Source organism: Arachis ipaensis, chromosome B06 (assembly GCF_000816755.2).
Source record: "Arachis ipaensis cultivar K30076 chromosome B06, Araip1.1, whole genome shotgun sequence".
Lineage (NCBI taxonomy): Eukaryota > Viridiplantae > Streptophyta > Magnoliopsida > Fabales > Fabaceae > Arachis > Arachis ipaensis.
The window spans coordinates 24,419,036-24,435,269 of NC_029790.2; the positions used below are offsets into that span (position 1 = coordinate 24,419,036).

At 38.7% G+C, this 16,234-nt stretch overlaps 1 protein-coding gene across 1 annotated transcript in view; it reads right to left on the reverse strand.

Annotated features, from left to right (window-relative positions):
- The window catches only part of LOC107647852 (pleiotropic drug resistance protein 1), a 16,379-nt gene extending 846 nt beyond the window's left edge, over positions 1–15,533 (reverse strand). The window contains exons 1-22 of the mRNA XM_016351893.2: positions 15,013–15,533; positions 14,218–14,338; positions 13,989–14,077; positions 13,807–13,891; positions 13,523–13,682; positions 13,339–13,415; positions 13,044–13,097; positions 12,865–12,955; positions 12,469–12,770; positions 12,099–12,380; positions 11,705–12,021; positions 11,456–11,610; positions 11,107–11,210; positions 10,845–11,001; positions 10,577–10,764; positions 10,166–10,498; positions 9,778–10,068; positions 9,597–9,680; positions 9,384–9,517; positions 9,087–9,314; positions 8,806–8,977; positions 1,468–1,722 (exon numbers count right to left, since the gene is read on the reverse strand). Coding sequence (XP_016207379.1) covers positions 1,468–1,722; positions 8,806–8,977; positions 9,087–9,314; positions 9,384–9,517; positions 9,597–9,680; positions 9,778–10,068; positions 10,166–10,498; positions 10,577–10,764; positions 10,845–11,001; positions 11,107–11,210; positions 11,456–11,610; positions 11,705–12,021; positions 12,099–12,380; positions 12,469–12,770; positions 12,865–12,955; positions 13,044–13,097; positions 13,339–13,415; positions 13,523–13,682; positions 13,807–13,891; positions 13,989–14,077; positions 14,218–14,338; positions 15,013–15,404 — 4,071 coding nt within the window. The 5' untranslated portion in view covers positions 15,405–15,533. The remainder of the gene's footprint in view (positions 1–1,467; positions 1,723–8,805; positions 8,978–9,086; positions 9,315–9,383; positions 9,518–9,596; positions 9,681–9,777; positions 10,069–10,165; positions 10,499–10,576; positions 10,765–10,844; positions 11,002–11,106; positions 11,211–11,455; positions 11,611–11,704; positions 12,022–12,098; positions 12,381–12,468; positions 12,771–12,864; positions 12,956–13,043; positions 13,098–13,338; positions 13,416–13,522; positions 13,683–13,806; positions 13,892–13,988; positions 14,078–14,217; positions 14,339–15,012) is intronic.

Below are 16,234 nucleotides of genomic sequence, written 5' to 3' on the forward strand. Positions count from 1 at the left end.
TTAGTTGTTGATTTTTATGTGTACATAATATTTTTTAAAATTAATTATTCTTTTCTAAAATTCAATTTTGTTCAAAAAATTTGTTAATTCAAAAAAATTAGGTAGCATTAGTTAACTTTTTCTTTTAGTAACTCTATTAAATGAAAGAGAGAATAAGCAGATTGAAAAAGTATACAAATAAAATAACTAGTCAATATAATTCTCACTTAAATTGATCTAAAATTAAATTATTTTAATCATTTTCATAACTAATATGCATAATTATTTCAGACTGAAAGGATCAAAGGAGTATACAATTAAAATGTCATTCGATAAATTTGTAAAGCATAATCCAGTTTTGTGCTCTATAACCGGTTAATAATGAGTTATGTTTATGTTCAAGGTTTTGCTAACAAGTAGGACATTTGTTAAAAGTGCAAAAAATAGAAAGATTGGATAGAAAATATATAAACCTTTGAAGTTTTCAATGATATTAAGGCCAGTTTGGATAACCAACTTAATTAAGCTCCTTTTAATAAAATAACTTAAACAATAAATGACTCTGTTAAAAGTAACTTATAAATAAGTTATTTTGTATTTGGATTTTTAGGATCCATTTGGAAAACTCTAGAATTAGCTTTTTTTTACTTTTGACTTATGAAAAGTAATAGTATTAATGTCTGGTGCAATTTTCAAAATCAAATTGCAACTTTCTAAGAAGCTATTTTGGAGCTTATAGAGAAGTTAAAAAAAATAACTTCTCTCATAATACTTCTACTTTTCATTACATTTCTATAAAATAAGCACTTTTAGAAATATACAAAAAATCAACTTTTTTATAAAGTTTTTTTTTTTGGTTTTTATATTCTTAAAGATACTTGTGAACAGAACCGTTATATTTATATATGTACATATTCAATAATTAGTTAATGGTCAAATTTGTTCTTGAAAATTATTTTTTCTTCGGAAAGATTTTTTTTAATCAAATTCGTCTATCTTAAATTAATCACATTAGTCATTCCGTCATTTTCATTGCTCATGGTGTCAAAGTTTGGCATGTTAAGTGACGTCACAATGGATCTGACAGACCTAATTTTATGCTAACATGATAAATTTATGAAATTAGATCAAATCAATTTCAAATTGAGAAATTTTAATACCTCAAAGTCCCTCAATTTAGGGTTGCTTTTATCTAATTGCAAAAACTTATTATGTTAACAGTCAACTCTAACTGTCAAAGGTGGACTGTAATTAGTGTGGTGTCACTTAACATGTTACATCACGCCGTTAATAATGGAAGTGATAGAAGAACTAACATGACTAACTTAAAATCTTTGAAAGATAAATTTGATTAAAAAAGTTTTTTAGGTACCAATTTAAAAAATGAGTGATCTTTCACGACGAATTTGACCATTTATAACTAGACACAATATTTTACACTATATATATCACCAACATTTTTCCTCCATAATTATCCTAATAACTTACTGGTCGTGGAATTGCGAATCCTGAGAAAAGATTCCACACTTGATAGAATCCAGATGAAAGTATAACAGCAATTGGTGGAGTTGGGGTCATTGCTGCAGCCATCATGCCATAATAGGTGAAGTACAAGAAAGTGAAGTACATAAAGAATAAGTACCAGAAAATCTTAGTGACTGTCCACTCAAAACCAATCATTGCATAAACTATAATGCCATACACCACAGCTTGTAAAAGGACATAAGGGAGTTCAATCACAACCTGTAAGAAAATATTAACAGCTAATTAAATTATATATTAACACAAGCAAAATAAACACCTTTTTCATACATACTACTCGAATTATAGGAAGTTAAAATTACAAATTTAAATTAGGGTAAAAAACGGCATTAAGCCATTAGAGAAACATTTCACGCAAATCAACCAAAATCAATTTTGATACGCCATTCAACCAAAGCAAAATTTTATATAATTCGAATCTATACGTTTCGAATTATACTTGTATGTAGTTCGAATTGATTAAACTCGAATTACATGCATGCATGAAGTCCAAGTAGTTCGAAACAACTTGTCTCAAATTACTAACAAACAATATTCGAATGTAGTTCGAATCAATTTGCTTCGAATTTCATATGCATGGTTCGAATTATATTAATTCGAATTACTTAGAGCACGTGGCGCAGGGGAGTTCGAATCCAATTGATTCGAATTACGTGTATTGTGGCTGGGCTTGGTAATTCGAATCGAGTTGATTCGAATTACAAGGGTTTCGACTATATAAAGAGTTCGAACCAAGTTCATTCGAATCACTTATTCACTCTCTTACCCCACCAAATCCCAGAGAAAACGACCAAGAGTCGGACCGACAAAGACCGGAGTGGCATATTCAGGCGATGGGGGATGATCCGGGGAGGCCTTATCGTTTGGATGGTGTTGCTCATATCGCCGGGGTGATCAACGACGAGGTTAGTGGTTTTTGATATTGCGCTGTTGATAGTGTTTGTTGTTAGTGGTTAATGGTAGTGGTTGATGATAGCGGTTTATGATAGTGGTATTTGTTAGTGCTTTAGGATAGTGGTTTTTGTCGGCGGTTTAGGATAGTAGTCTAGCCTAGTGGTTTCTGTTAATGATTTTTGATAGTGGTTTATGTTATTGTTAGTGGTTTAGGATAGTGGTTTAGGGTAGTGGTTTCTGTTAATGGTTTTTGGGAGTAGTTTATGTTATTGTAAGTGGTTTAGGATAGTGGTCTAGGGTAGTGATTTTTGTTAATGGTTTTTGATAGTGGTTTATGTTATTGTAAGTGGTTTAGGATAGTGGTTTAGGATAGTGGTATAGGCTAGTGGTTTCTGATAATGTTTTTTGATAGTGGTTTATGTTAGTGTTAGCGGTTTTTGTTAATGGTTTTTGCATGTGGATTATGTTAGCGGTTTTGCTTTTCTATGTGGTTTGTATAATCGGTGTATGTCTGCGGTTTATGTATTAAATTGTTGATCGCTGCTTTAATATATCTTCTATTGCATGATTACTTTTTTGGTTCTTTATGACGTCAATTGTATATGTTAGTTGTATTTTAATATGTTCTAATTATGCGGTTCATCTACTGCGCAGCCCCGGTGTTGCATATCTAGCGTGTGGCAGCAGCAGGGGATGCGTCTTGATGAGAGGTACGTTCCGTACTTGCAGATGGCCGGATTATACCATCTTGCGAGACTGAACGACAGATGGTTCCGAATAGACGAGCCCCTTGTAAGTGCATTCGTCGAGAGGTGGCGGCCTGAGACGCACACCTTCCACATGCCGTTCGGAGAGTGCACCATCACGCTTCAGGACGTCGCGTACCAGCTAGGGTTGCCAGTGGACGGACATTACGTTAGTGGTTGCCTGACAGACTTCCACCTATACATTGAGGGTGGCCGGCCAGCTTGGTAGTGGTTCCATGATTTGCTCGGTGTTTTATCTCCTGAAAACCAAATTCAAAAATTCGCAGTGAACTGCACCTGGTTCCAGGAGACTTTTGGAGAGTGCTCCGATGGGGCCGATGAGGAGACAGTTAGGCGCTTTGCCCGTGCCTATATCATGATGTTGCTGGGCACCCAGCTGTTTGCCGACAAGTCCGGCAATCGTATACACATCAGATGGCTACCCTTCGTTACTAGGCTTGAGGAGATGGGTGGCTACAGTTGGGGATCGGCGGCACTAGCATGGTTGTACCGGTGCATGTGCCGAGTGGCCAACAGACATGTCGTGAAGTTAGCTGGGCCGCTTCAGTTACTTCAGTCTTGGATCTTTTGGCGGTTTCCTGGTTTTAGGCCTCCTGAGTATGATGCGTTTAGCTGGCCCCTTACCTCGAGGTACCACTATTGTTTTGTCCTATGTATCCTTAATGTATTTATTTTCAATTTTGCAAGCAATTACATGGCTTTTAGATTCATTCATGAATGTAGTTCCATGTTTAACTTCTGACGCAGGTGGGCAGGTTACAATCCTGGGATTAGCAACAAGGAACCTCGGGTGCAGAATGCTCGACTTAGGATCGACTTGTTACAGCCTTGGGATGTAAGTACGCTAAGCTCATATGTATATTTACTGGTTGGTTCAGTTTATATGGTTTAACAACTTCGTCAAATGGATTTTATTTGCTTTTTTCAGTTTATATGGATGCCCTATAGCGCACTGGATGTCATTCAGGTTGTCCATCCGGAGGTCTTGGAGCCTAGGCATACGATGTTATGGCGGTGTGTGACGTCGCTGATTTATTTTGCGGTGGTTGAGTGGCATCAGGTTGATAGAGTGTTACCGCAGTTCGGCGGCGTACAGCCCCCACCGCATCCCGCCCTGAACATCGACTTCTTGATGTCGAAGGACGGGAGAGGAGGTGACTGTTGGTTCCCGTCCCACTTGCAGTACTGGCATCTTCACTGGGAGACTCGTGCGGAGCACATTTTACAGTTTGACATCGTGGCCGACCCGGGTCCCTCGCATGAGTTCTTGGGATGGTGGCATCAGCACAGAAAGAGGTTCCTGTCACCAGAGATGTACTTGGGGATCCTAGAGGTATTCCTATTCCGGATGAGGCGACGCAGAGGGGTGCCGGCCGAGTTCCTGATATGGATCGAGTCGACGACGTCCCTGACAGGCGTCGGGTTGAGAGGAGAGCTCGAGTCGGGACACGTCGTAGCCAGCGTGAGTGGCAGTGGCTGGATCATGCTATGGAGGAGGGTGATGAGGCAGGTAAGGGGGCGGGAGACGACGTGGGCGTGGAGGCAGGAGGAGGGAGGCTGCTGCTAGAGACGATGTCCCTGATCGTGGTCGGGGTGCTACCGGAGGAGGTGCTGCAGTTGGGGTTGCTAGGCCCGATCAGGGAGGGCATGATGGTGAGTGGTATGGATCTGGTATGGGAGATCCCTCGAGTCACACTGACGCTGAGCTTGGGGGAGGACCGCTCAGAGATTACTTTGTCGGTGTTCCCGGTGACGATCACACACTTCAGGAGAGTACGCCATGGGTGAGTCCGGGATCCATGTTTCCAGACTTCCTTGCCGGTGATGGGATTGTCGCCGAGTTCGGTGGACCACATTTCCTTGATGATATACGGACCATCATGCAGGAGGATGACGCTGCCCGAGGACGGGGTCAGACGACAGGGACACAGGCACCGTTAGATGTAGATTTGAACGAGCCTCCCACGGTGCCTCCTGTGCAGACTTTTGCCCTGGGTGGGACACCAGCATCCGCACATACTCTTGGATCACATTCAGTTGCTGGGCCGTCATCATCCAGGCCCGTGCATGTCCCGCCCAGGACACCCACACATCCTGCTCCGGATGACGACAAGGACGAGATTGAGGATGAGGAGCCGCTTATACGGAGAGGTCACAGGACACGGGTTCCACGCCGTTGTTTCACTGGCTCGCACCTCTTTAGATGATTGGGGGATCGTGGTGTATGTCGTCGTCTTATGTTTCTATTATTTTTTTTCTGTCATCGGTGTTATGTCTGATTTCATTAGGTCATTACTTCATGGAGCAGTTACTTTGATGTTATTGTATTTTGTATTAGTCACTTCGACAGAATGTGTATTTTGCCAATGTAACTTAATTCCTTACTTAGAAAGACATTCAACATACATATGTGGTACGAAATACAACTTTCATCACTAAAAAATAACAACTGAACATACCAATAACATCGCTTTCTAACAAAAGTAAAATACAACTGACGAAAGTAAATCATCTGACGAAACTAATACAAATACAAACACACAACAACACGTTCCTATTCATTCCCCCCTGTGTGGGTGGCCCGTCCGCCCTGCGGACAACTCCGACGAGTGTGTCCTGGTTGCTTGCAGAAGCCACATCTCTTTGGTCGGTTCGGATCTGCCTAATCTATGTTGGTACGTATGCGGGTGGACCTCGGACGACCCTCCCTCGCACGCCTCATGTTCGGATCCGGTATAACGGTAGGCCCGTTATATGGTGGCCAGAAACCTTCCGGAATGGGAGGTGTAAATCCCATCCGATAGACACCGAAAACGGAACTAAGGCGATAGACCTCGTGGACGTATGGCTGCCAAGTTACACGTGAGTAGGCACAGCATGTCAGTGCGTGCGGACACGGGAAATGAAGTGCTTGGAAGTATCCACAATCACAAGTCTGAGAACCTAGTGAGACCCTGTAGCTACCCAGTGAGAACGAACCAGTCGGAGTCGTTTCTGCCACGGTGTACTCCGAGTTATCCCTGTCGTAAACAGTCACCGTGAAGCACCTAGCCGTCTTCAGGTTGGCCTCGATACACTTTACTAGGTATTGAATGAATTGTTGTCCGGTGCCCAGCTGCGCCTCGGCCTCCCTCCCCTTACGGACAAATAGCTCCGCCAACCTTCCGTATGTGGCCTTCACCAGTGAGCACACAGGGAGGTTCCTTACCCCTTTCAGGATTGAATTCACACACTCAGAGGTATTGGTCGTCATGTGCCCGAATCTCCGACCCTCATCACAATACTGTGTCCACAACGAATACTCAATCCGGTTTGCCCAGTCACACATTTCCGGATTCTCAGAACGCAGAATGTCAAACCAGTAGTCGAACTCCACTTCGGTCTTCGCATATGCGGCGTTCACAAGAAGCCTCCGGGCGGCTTTGCCCTTGAAGGTGAGAGCGAAATTCGCTGCTACGTGTCGAATGCAGAATGCCCGGTATGCAGTCGGAGGTAGCCATCCCCCATCAGGAGCCTCGAGCGCTGCCTTGATGCCGTTATGCCTATCTGAAATAACTAACAGACCTAGCTGATGTGTCACGTGCTGACGGAGGTGGGAGAGAAAAAAAGACCATGACTCAGCATTCTCACCCTCAACTAGTGCAAATGCCACGGGAAGTATGTTGGAGTTCCCGTCCTGTGCAATCGCGACAAGCAACGTTCCCCCATACTTGCCATATAGATGGGTGCCGTCAATACTCACCAATGGCTTGCAATGACGAAATGCCTCGATACAAAGGGGGAACGTCCAGAACAACCTCTGAAAATAAGCCTGAGACTCATCCACATGTCCCCCAACTCGAACAGGGCAAGTCCTGAGGACTGCTACAGTACCAGGCATCGTCAACTGAACTCCTAACACCCACCTAGGGAGCTTGTTGTACGACTCATCCCAGTCCCTATAGACGACGGCGACGGCCTTCTGCTTCGCCATCCAGACCCTCCTATACGTGGGCCTGAACCCAAAGTGTGCGGCTGTGGCATTTAGAAGCACCTTGATATTGACGGATGCATCAGCCCTCACCATTGGCATAATGAACGTCGCTATCACATGGTAGTCCAAACTCCTATGGTCGCTGGAGATGGAGGTGGCGAGACAGGTATGCGGTCCGTTGTACCGTTTGACTTCCCAGATGCCCTTGCGCTGCCGGAGACTCAACCGAATCAACCATGTGCACCCATTCCCAAACTCAGAACACTTTCACACATACCTGCGATAGTCAGACTCAACTACCTTGTACTGTACCCCTCGGCGAATGCTGTAAGTCTTCACACTCAACAGCGCCTCGTCTTTATCCTGAAATTGTTGACCAACCTGGAACTCTGTCATACCGGCAGATCCTTCCGTATCTCTGGCGCCAAATCCAGCAACCTGTCCAGGATATTCATCCTGCCTCATGGCATCCAGGTCCAACGATGAAAAATGGGGTGGGTACTGCTGTGTGCCAGAACTAGATCCACCTGTAGCCCCTCTCGGATCACTCGCTCCAAGATCATCGCCACTGTCGTCAGCGATCATATCCGGCTCGACATCATCATCATCTGGATCATCAAACAACCCTTCTCCAACACCGGCCGGTGTAGGACACTGTACTTCGGTCGGAAGATGTACCCCATGTCGAACCTCATCGCCAACATTGCTGCTGAGATCAACAGCGAACGAAGGGGAGGCGACACGCTGGATCGGTGGCTCATACACAGGGACGAAGGATGAAGCAATCGCAGGTCTCGAGCTTGAACTGGCCACCGTCGCTATAGTGTTGGTATTCCGATTCGAACCACCCGAGCTGGATACCACGTCAACCAACTTTGCCAACAGCTCTGGTGTCCTCACCTCGGGAAACTGCCTGCGACAATGAAACATGACCTGCAAGTCCTCATCACTCCCGATCGTGAAACAATCATACTTCACGGTATCATAGAGCACCGTGGTTGAAATGCGATAGAAAAACTTCTTAACCCTTTTCACTCCTTCCAGACCAAGCTTCACCAGCACAGAGCTAACGAGGGCATCGTAGCTCGTCGTAGGCCTCACGATAATACATAGAGGATCCTTATCGGTAAACTTCACACCGGACCAAGTTTTTCTCTTAATCGATCCTCTGTGGTGTACCAGCACTAGAAAACTATCCTCACTAGCCATCTCACCTCTCTGTTGAGAGCAACTCACGTTTACAGCATATATATAGAGCTCTGCTTCATAGTAATTCGAATCAACTTGATTCGCACTATATATATATAATTGGAATCAACTAATTTCGAATTATCAAACCTTAGTAATTCGAATTAATATGATTCGAACTACATGTAACGTCACTCTTTCTTAGTAATTCGAATTGATTTGATTCGAATTTTTCTTGTGTAATTCGAGACAAGTTGTTTCGAACTACTTGGACTTCATGCATGCATGTAATTCGAGTTTAATCAATTCGAACTACATACAAGTATAATTCGAAACGTATAGATTCGAATTATATAAAATTTTGCTTTGGTTGAATGGCGTATCAAAATTGATTTTGGCTGAATTGTGTAAAATGTTTCCTCCAATGGCTTAATGCCGTTTTTTACCCTTTAAATTACTTACCTGAGAAAAAGCATATGCAAAAGCTGAGTACATGCCAGCAGCTTTTTCCCTATAGAACACTGTTCTTTCCACGAACACCAATGGTTGTGCTGAACTAGAATTCCTAATACCAAGAAGAAGAACAGCAGCATACATGGATCCCATAGCATTGAAAAGATCTTGTCGTTTTTCACTGCAATATAATGATTATGGAATATAATGTTATACATGAACATGAAAACAAATATATAAAGAGCTTTATAAATTAGATTTTGTTAGTTTTCCAATTTTGTCTGTCTTACATTTTGGAGCCAAGGTTCCAAAAGACGGTTCCAAACAACAGGGCAACAGCGATGGTGTAGAGAAATCTTATAGCAGTGTATGGAGGATTGCGCCAATAAGACCAATGTTGCTTCCATAAGCAAGCCATGCATTGTGTGAAAAAGGACCTCGAATACTTGGAAGGAAAATAAAGGTCCTTAGAACCTTGAACTGGGATACTTAATTCATTAATAAGTTCTTTGTTTCTCCTGAAACAAATGACATGGGCCAGTTTAGATAAATAACCATTTGAATATTTATACAAAAGAGAAAAATACCTATATAGCGATGAATTTTTGTACTCCTGAGCAAAATCAATTCCCAATTCCATTTCTTTTGCTAAAGAAGTTACTTCCAACATCCATGTAGCTGGATTATAACCATCTTTAATCTTGCTGACACCTTGTATTTCCTTTAAGAGAAGAAGTGTTAACATGAGTGAATACTTTAGCAAGATAAAACTACAACGTTCCTAAATTTTTAAGTGCTACCTCAAAGTAATTGATTAAATGAGAACAATGGTATCCAAGTGGCCCCACATATATTTCTTGTCCTCCTACTTTCATTAGGAAAAGCTGCACTTGTGAAAATTAAATATTAGAAACAAATTAATGAAAGAGAACAAAAATTAAATTTGCTAGTTCCCACAACATTTTACTCTGTCTACTGGACCTCATCAAAAGATTCAAATATATCACTGCAAGGTTGATGAATGGTGCAAACTACTGTTCTTCCGGTATCTGCTATGTTCCTAACTGCTCTCATAACAATGATAGCAGCCCTTGCATCAAGCCCAGAAATTGGTTCATCCATGAATATTATAGAAGGATTAGCCACCAACTCAACTGCAATAGTCAACCTTTTGCGCTGCTCCATTGAGAGACCGTTAACACCTGGCAATCCAACTATTGCATTCCTTATTAGATTCAGCTCCACAAGTTCCATGACTTCTTCAATGAACATCTGCAAGAATTAGTCATTTCCAAACTTAGTAAAGTGATAAACGAGATCAACTTTTTTTTTTTGTCTCTTTTGCATGGAGTCGAGATTTGTGGTTAACCTTCCTGGTTTCAGCATTGATTTCGGCAGACAATCTAAGCCATGCTGAGTAGACCAATGATTCATATACAGTGACGTTTGGCGAGTGGATATCATTTTGTTCACAGTATCCAGAAATTCTTGCAAAGGTTTCTTGATTCTTTGGATAACCAGAAACCGTGATGCTTCCGCCGATATATCCACCAGTTTTTCTACCAGAGAGTACATCCATCAAAGTTGTTTTGCCAGCACCAGTAACACCCATTAGAGCAGTAAGAACCCCGGGCCGAAAAGTGCCGTTGATACCCTTTAAAAGGCATAATCTGTCCTCAAGAACACCATGGATCCTCATTTCCTATAATTCAGTGCAAGAATTCAGTAAAATTATAGTTTCAAAATAACTAAGAACTATGATCAAAGTGCTTTTCCACACCTGTGGCATATCAACAGAATAAGTTATTTCATCAAATGTAACGGCACATGGTTCAAAAGGAAGAATAATTCCTGTCTTTCTGTTATGATTGTTCTCCACTCCACCTTCTTTTTGAGCATTGTTACCTCCATGATTCTGCTCATTGCTTTTCGATTGCTCTGACTTAACACCATGTTGTTGCACAATTGCTGCATGATCAATTTGTAACATTAGTCCACCTACTATATAAGAGCTTGATTGCTGTGAAAAATGGTGCGAAGGAACTCACGACTCAAGAAAGCAAGAGCAAGGATGTAACCAATGTTGAACACTATTGTATATCCAATCAATGCCCCAACACCTATCCAATACCAATTTGACTGTGTGAAGAATCCGCGGGACTTCAAAACTTCAATTCCTAGTGGTTTTGTGGAGTTAGGCAGAACCTTGCATCAGAAAATATATCCAAATATTATATGGTTTGTATCATTTTGTGAAAACACAATTTCATTGGTGAAGAGATGGAATGACTTGATCTAAATTAGACTTACGTGTCTCCATTTCTTGCCTAGAAACTCATTATTTACAATGGCATTCTGTCCATACATCATAGGCGATGCCCAAAATCCCCATAACCACCATTTTTTCATATTATCTGTGTTCATCAAGTAAAGAAAATAAGCAAACAAAATTAAGTTAATGTAGAACAATAAGATATTTGGTTATGGAGATATAGACAAAAATAGGGACAGAAAATTCTTGAAATCGTTTGTAACTTTGTATCTCTATCTCTAGATCTTGGCATTTTTCTCTTATAAACAAAATCTAAAGGTAAGCAATAAGTGAAGAAAGAAACATTGATGTTTCTCAAATAAAAATAACTTTTGGTATGTATTATACCTTTTGACAAGATGAAACCACTCACTATAACAAGGATGCTCAATGTAAATGAGCCAATTGTGAAAGCCACTTTACTACCAAGTGCTGCAATAAATCGGAATACGGCAGTAGCCATCTGGTTAACAAGTACAAGAAGAAGGAATTGCCTAAAGAATCTGCACAAAGTAGAGAAATATATGCAACCATGTAAGCAACTTAGAATTGAAATTGGGTATTGCATGTAAAGATTTGAAAATAGAGCTGTTTTACCTTCCAACATCTGGATCAAAACCAATTACATAGTAAGTAAGAAATACCCAAATTCCCACTTCTGTGAAAGTTATGGGAAGCTTTAGGATCCACTCAGGGAGAACATATACCCATGAAGGGAAGAAGAGAAGGTTTCTTTGCTTGTAAAACATAGGAAGCTTAGAAATTGTCACAGTAAGATCAGCAAATCCATTTAGCACAATCAGAAGAATGCAATAGTACATTGCACCAACATATATACCACCATCAACCACAGAATCTCGATGCATATTAGTACGGAAGAAAATCGTCATTACAATGAAGGCCACTACAACAATCTAAAGCATGTTGTATAAAGTTAGGAATGGACTAACTGAAAAAGAACATGATCTTGCAATGGCAAAACAAAACTTACTTGGCAAAGCTTGAAGATGTGAATGAATGAATTGCGCTTCATTAGTAAGTATTCTCTAGAGAAGCATGCTTTTAAGAGTTCCCATTTTCCTATGCCATAAAGTTTGGTTGCCAAAGCAGCTGGGTGGCTTTTAGACTTGTCAAAGTGTGTAGCAAGTTCATTATCAATGCTTATCCCAACATGGAATGAATGCAGTGCTTCAGCAAACTCTTTTGGTGTCACAAATTCATAAGGTTGATCTTTGTGTACCCAATATTGTTCCTGATCTTTCCTTGATGTCACCTATTATAACATATCATAATAAATTTGTGTAGATCAAATTAAATAATGCAGATTATGGATACAGAAACACATTATTCAAATTTATTACTTCTTGCAAAAAGTCTGCAACTCCTTTCCTCTCAGGACATTTAAAGCCCATGAAGGCGAAAAATTCGAGAACATGTTCACGGGGACCTTGATATACAATGTGGCCATCAGAGAGTAGAATAATGTCATCAAAAAGATTGTAAGTCTCTGGTGCTGGTTGAAGGAGTGAGACAACGGCAGTTCCTTTAAGAGAGTGGATGAGATGCTTCACTGAGTTCACAACTCGAAAAGTTGTTGAGCTATCTAAACCAGTAGATATTTCATCCATGAAAAGAGCTCTAGCTGATCCAACCAGCACCTCTCCTATATTTGTATATATACACTTTTTTCTAAAATTAGATTCATGTTTATGATAATTAGACATTAATGATTGAAATCTAGCTTGTTCTTGTTTTACCTGTTGTAAGAAGTTTTCTTTGCCCACCAGAAATACCTCTTAGCATTGCATTTCCTACAATAGTATCAGCACATACTTCTAGTCCCAAAACCTGAAAACATGAATTAAAACAATCAAAAAATAAACACAAAATGACTTCATGATTACCAGAGAAAACTTTACAGTGAAATAGCTTTTACCTTTAGAATAAAATCTGTAATCAAATTTGTCTTCTGGCCTTCTGTTGCTACAGCCTGATCATAATAAATCAAAAGTTTAACTAGTTGATCAACCTCAATATCATAAAAATATAACTGCAAAAATTCTTACAAATAACACATCTCAAAATATAAACCAGTGTAACGAAACTTCGTTGTCTTCTTATAGCTAAAATATAAGAATTGTCGAATTTCAACAAGTATGTTGTACAATAGCTAACATTATCTTCAACAAAATTTAAGAAAAGACTAAGGGATGCAATGAAAACAAGTATACCTTCATATAGACATCAACATCTCGATCAGGAGTAATATTTTTTTCTTTTTCTCTTCTAGACACCTCTTGTAGCAAGTCTATACATATATAAATGCCAAACATATTTTAGCACTTTATTCAATTTTGCATTAGATAGAACTCTTCTTGACAAAGAAACAAAATCATGTATGTGTTGTGTACTAACCATAACGAATTCCGACTCCTTGTACTCTTGCTGCGAAGGCTAGTGTTTCTCTAACAGTCATTTCTCCAATATGAAGATCATGCTGACTGACATATGCAGCTGTTCTTTGAGGTATAAATTCATTCATCTCATGACCGTTATAAGTAACCTTACCATTGAACTGATCAACAATAAGTCACATCTTCATAATTAGATTCATCTCATGTGCTCCAAGAACTTGTACAATCACTTAGTTTCATTTATAATATTTTAAAATTCATCCGAAGTAGACATTAAAATTTAACCTTTAGTTTTGAATCAAGTTTTCCTGCCAAAGCCAAGAGGAGTGTAGTCTTCCCAGAGCCAGGGGCCCCCAAAAGCAATGTTGTTCTGTAGATGAACAAGTGGAATTGTTACATGTCAAGTAAGTTATCAGTGTTAATGTCAATATCATTAATTGGAACAATAATTTCTATACTTTTATTACCTGGCTGGCCTTATAATTCCACTGACATCTTGGAGAATAGTTATCTGTTGCTTTCTGGTGGGAATTACATGAAGGGTTCTTAGTAAACCCTATTCATAAACAGAAAATGTGTATTAGAATTCCTTCATATGAAATAAAATATTTTCACTTAAAAAGTATATAATAAAATATCACACTTGATAAAACAATTGAATGAAAAAAAAAAAATCTATTTCCATGCATATCTTACTTGCACTATATTGAGTATGAAGTTAGCGAAGGTAGGCAAAGCTCGAGTTCCTAGATGAACTTCTGCTTCCACCTTCAAATGCTCAAATCGGACCTCTATTGTTGGAAGAGTAATACCAACCCTGAAGTAAGAAGAAAAAGATAGAGATCATCCATGAAATCCAATAACAAAACAGTAATGATACATCACTATCAAAATTTATCATTTTTTAACTAATATTTAGTTAACAAAAATATTTGTATACTAAATTTTAAACTTTAAATCTTAAATTACAATAATATAAAAATAAAATATTAATTTAAAATATTGATTAATATTAATAAAAAGTATTAAATCCTAACATTTTTCACGACAAAAGACGTCTTTATTAAATTTAATTAATAATAATTTACTCTATAATCTTATAGTAAACTATTTTCTCTGACAAAAAGATGAATGATAATATTTTAACTATGGAAAATATAAACTAATACGATAGCTCTTCCATCACACAGGATAATTTTTGGAAAAAAAAAAATCTATTTTAGTGAATATTGAGTTAATTTACATTTTAGATGTTTAAAATTATCCATGCTCATATTTTTCATGGCATCGACTAAAAAACTATTAGTTTTGAAAATAAATAATAAAATAATTATGTTAGATGTATACTAAAATTAACTATTAAAATTAATTATTAATATAAAATACATATTAAAATAAAAATATATATTAAAAATAAGTTAAATAATATATATACACAAATAACATTTTTCATAATCAAAATATTGAAAGAAATACTTTCTTAATTATTACCTTTCAATACGATCCTGGAGTTTGAGGAAGAACTTCTCTGTATCCTCTTGACCAGCAACTCTAACCAATCTCTCAAGCAAAGCTCTTCTTTCTTGCAACCTAAGTTTTGGTATGCACACCTCGTCGGCCACCCCTTCGGGGGTGGCCAGCAATCCTCTCCTCATCCGCGCAACCGTAGGTAGTTTCTGAATGGCAGCCCATTTGAGAGCTTCCTCATCATCTTCCTCATCTTCTTGGTGAAAAGAGAAGTTGTTGGGAAACATCTCCACGCCGGTGGTATCGTTACTCCAAAGTGATGAAGAACTTTCTATGAACATGTTCTTGAAACTCTCTCTAAAAGTAGTACTACTGATCCTACGAATTCCCGCTCTGGAACTACCTCCTTCATCCATTATGATTATTATTGTACTTCAGAGTAGAAACTAAACCAAATGTTTCGGATTATATTTCAAGAGAAAAACAACATAAAAACAATGTAATAGTTTTGGTGAAGAAGACAAGAAGTTTAAGTATATGTAATATTGTGGACTTGTAGTAGTTCCTTGATTCTAGTGTTTGGCTATATATATGTAAACATGATTTAATACCATCACTGTTAATAATACTCCATAAACTTGTATTAATCTCTCTTTTAAGAAAAACACAAGCTTTATTTTCATTATTATTATTGAAGTCTCTTGTTTGGTCAATACCACCTTTCTTTCTTCTTTGTCCTAGATGTAATGGACGGATGTGCTATTTTTCATTAATGAAATTTAAAATATCTTTGGGGAAAAAAAAGAGTGACCAATTACTATGGATACATTCACATGGGCTGCTACTTATGAGAGGTATCACTAGTGACGAGTGCCAGCATTATATATTTATATTAGTGACAATGATTCCTGTAACTTGGCATTTGTCTTTTTCAAAAGGGTCAACTCAACACTATATTGGAAATTTTCGGTTACTTATTCTCTTATGTTTCATTGGAGGAATATCGATAAAAAGCAAGATTGTGCTAATAATCAATCTAATGTCATGTTATCAACTTATCATATGGACAAACCATTAAACATATTGAATTGGATGATATCATTGATTATGTCATGTGAACCATACTAGCTAGGACTTTGATTAATGATATTAAAATTAAACCTATATTAAAATTAACAAAAATACTATTCATATACTAAAATTAACTACTAAAATTAGTTACGAATATATTTGTATATAAATATTA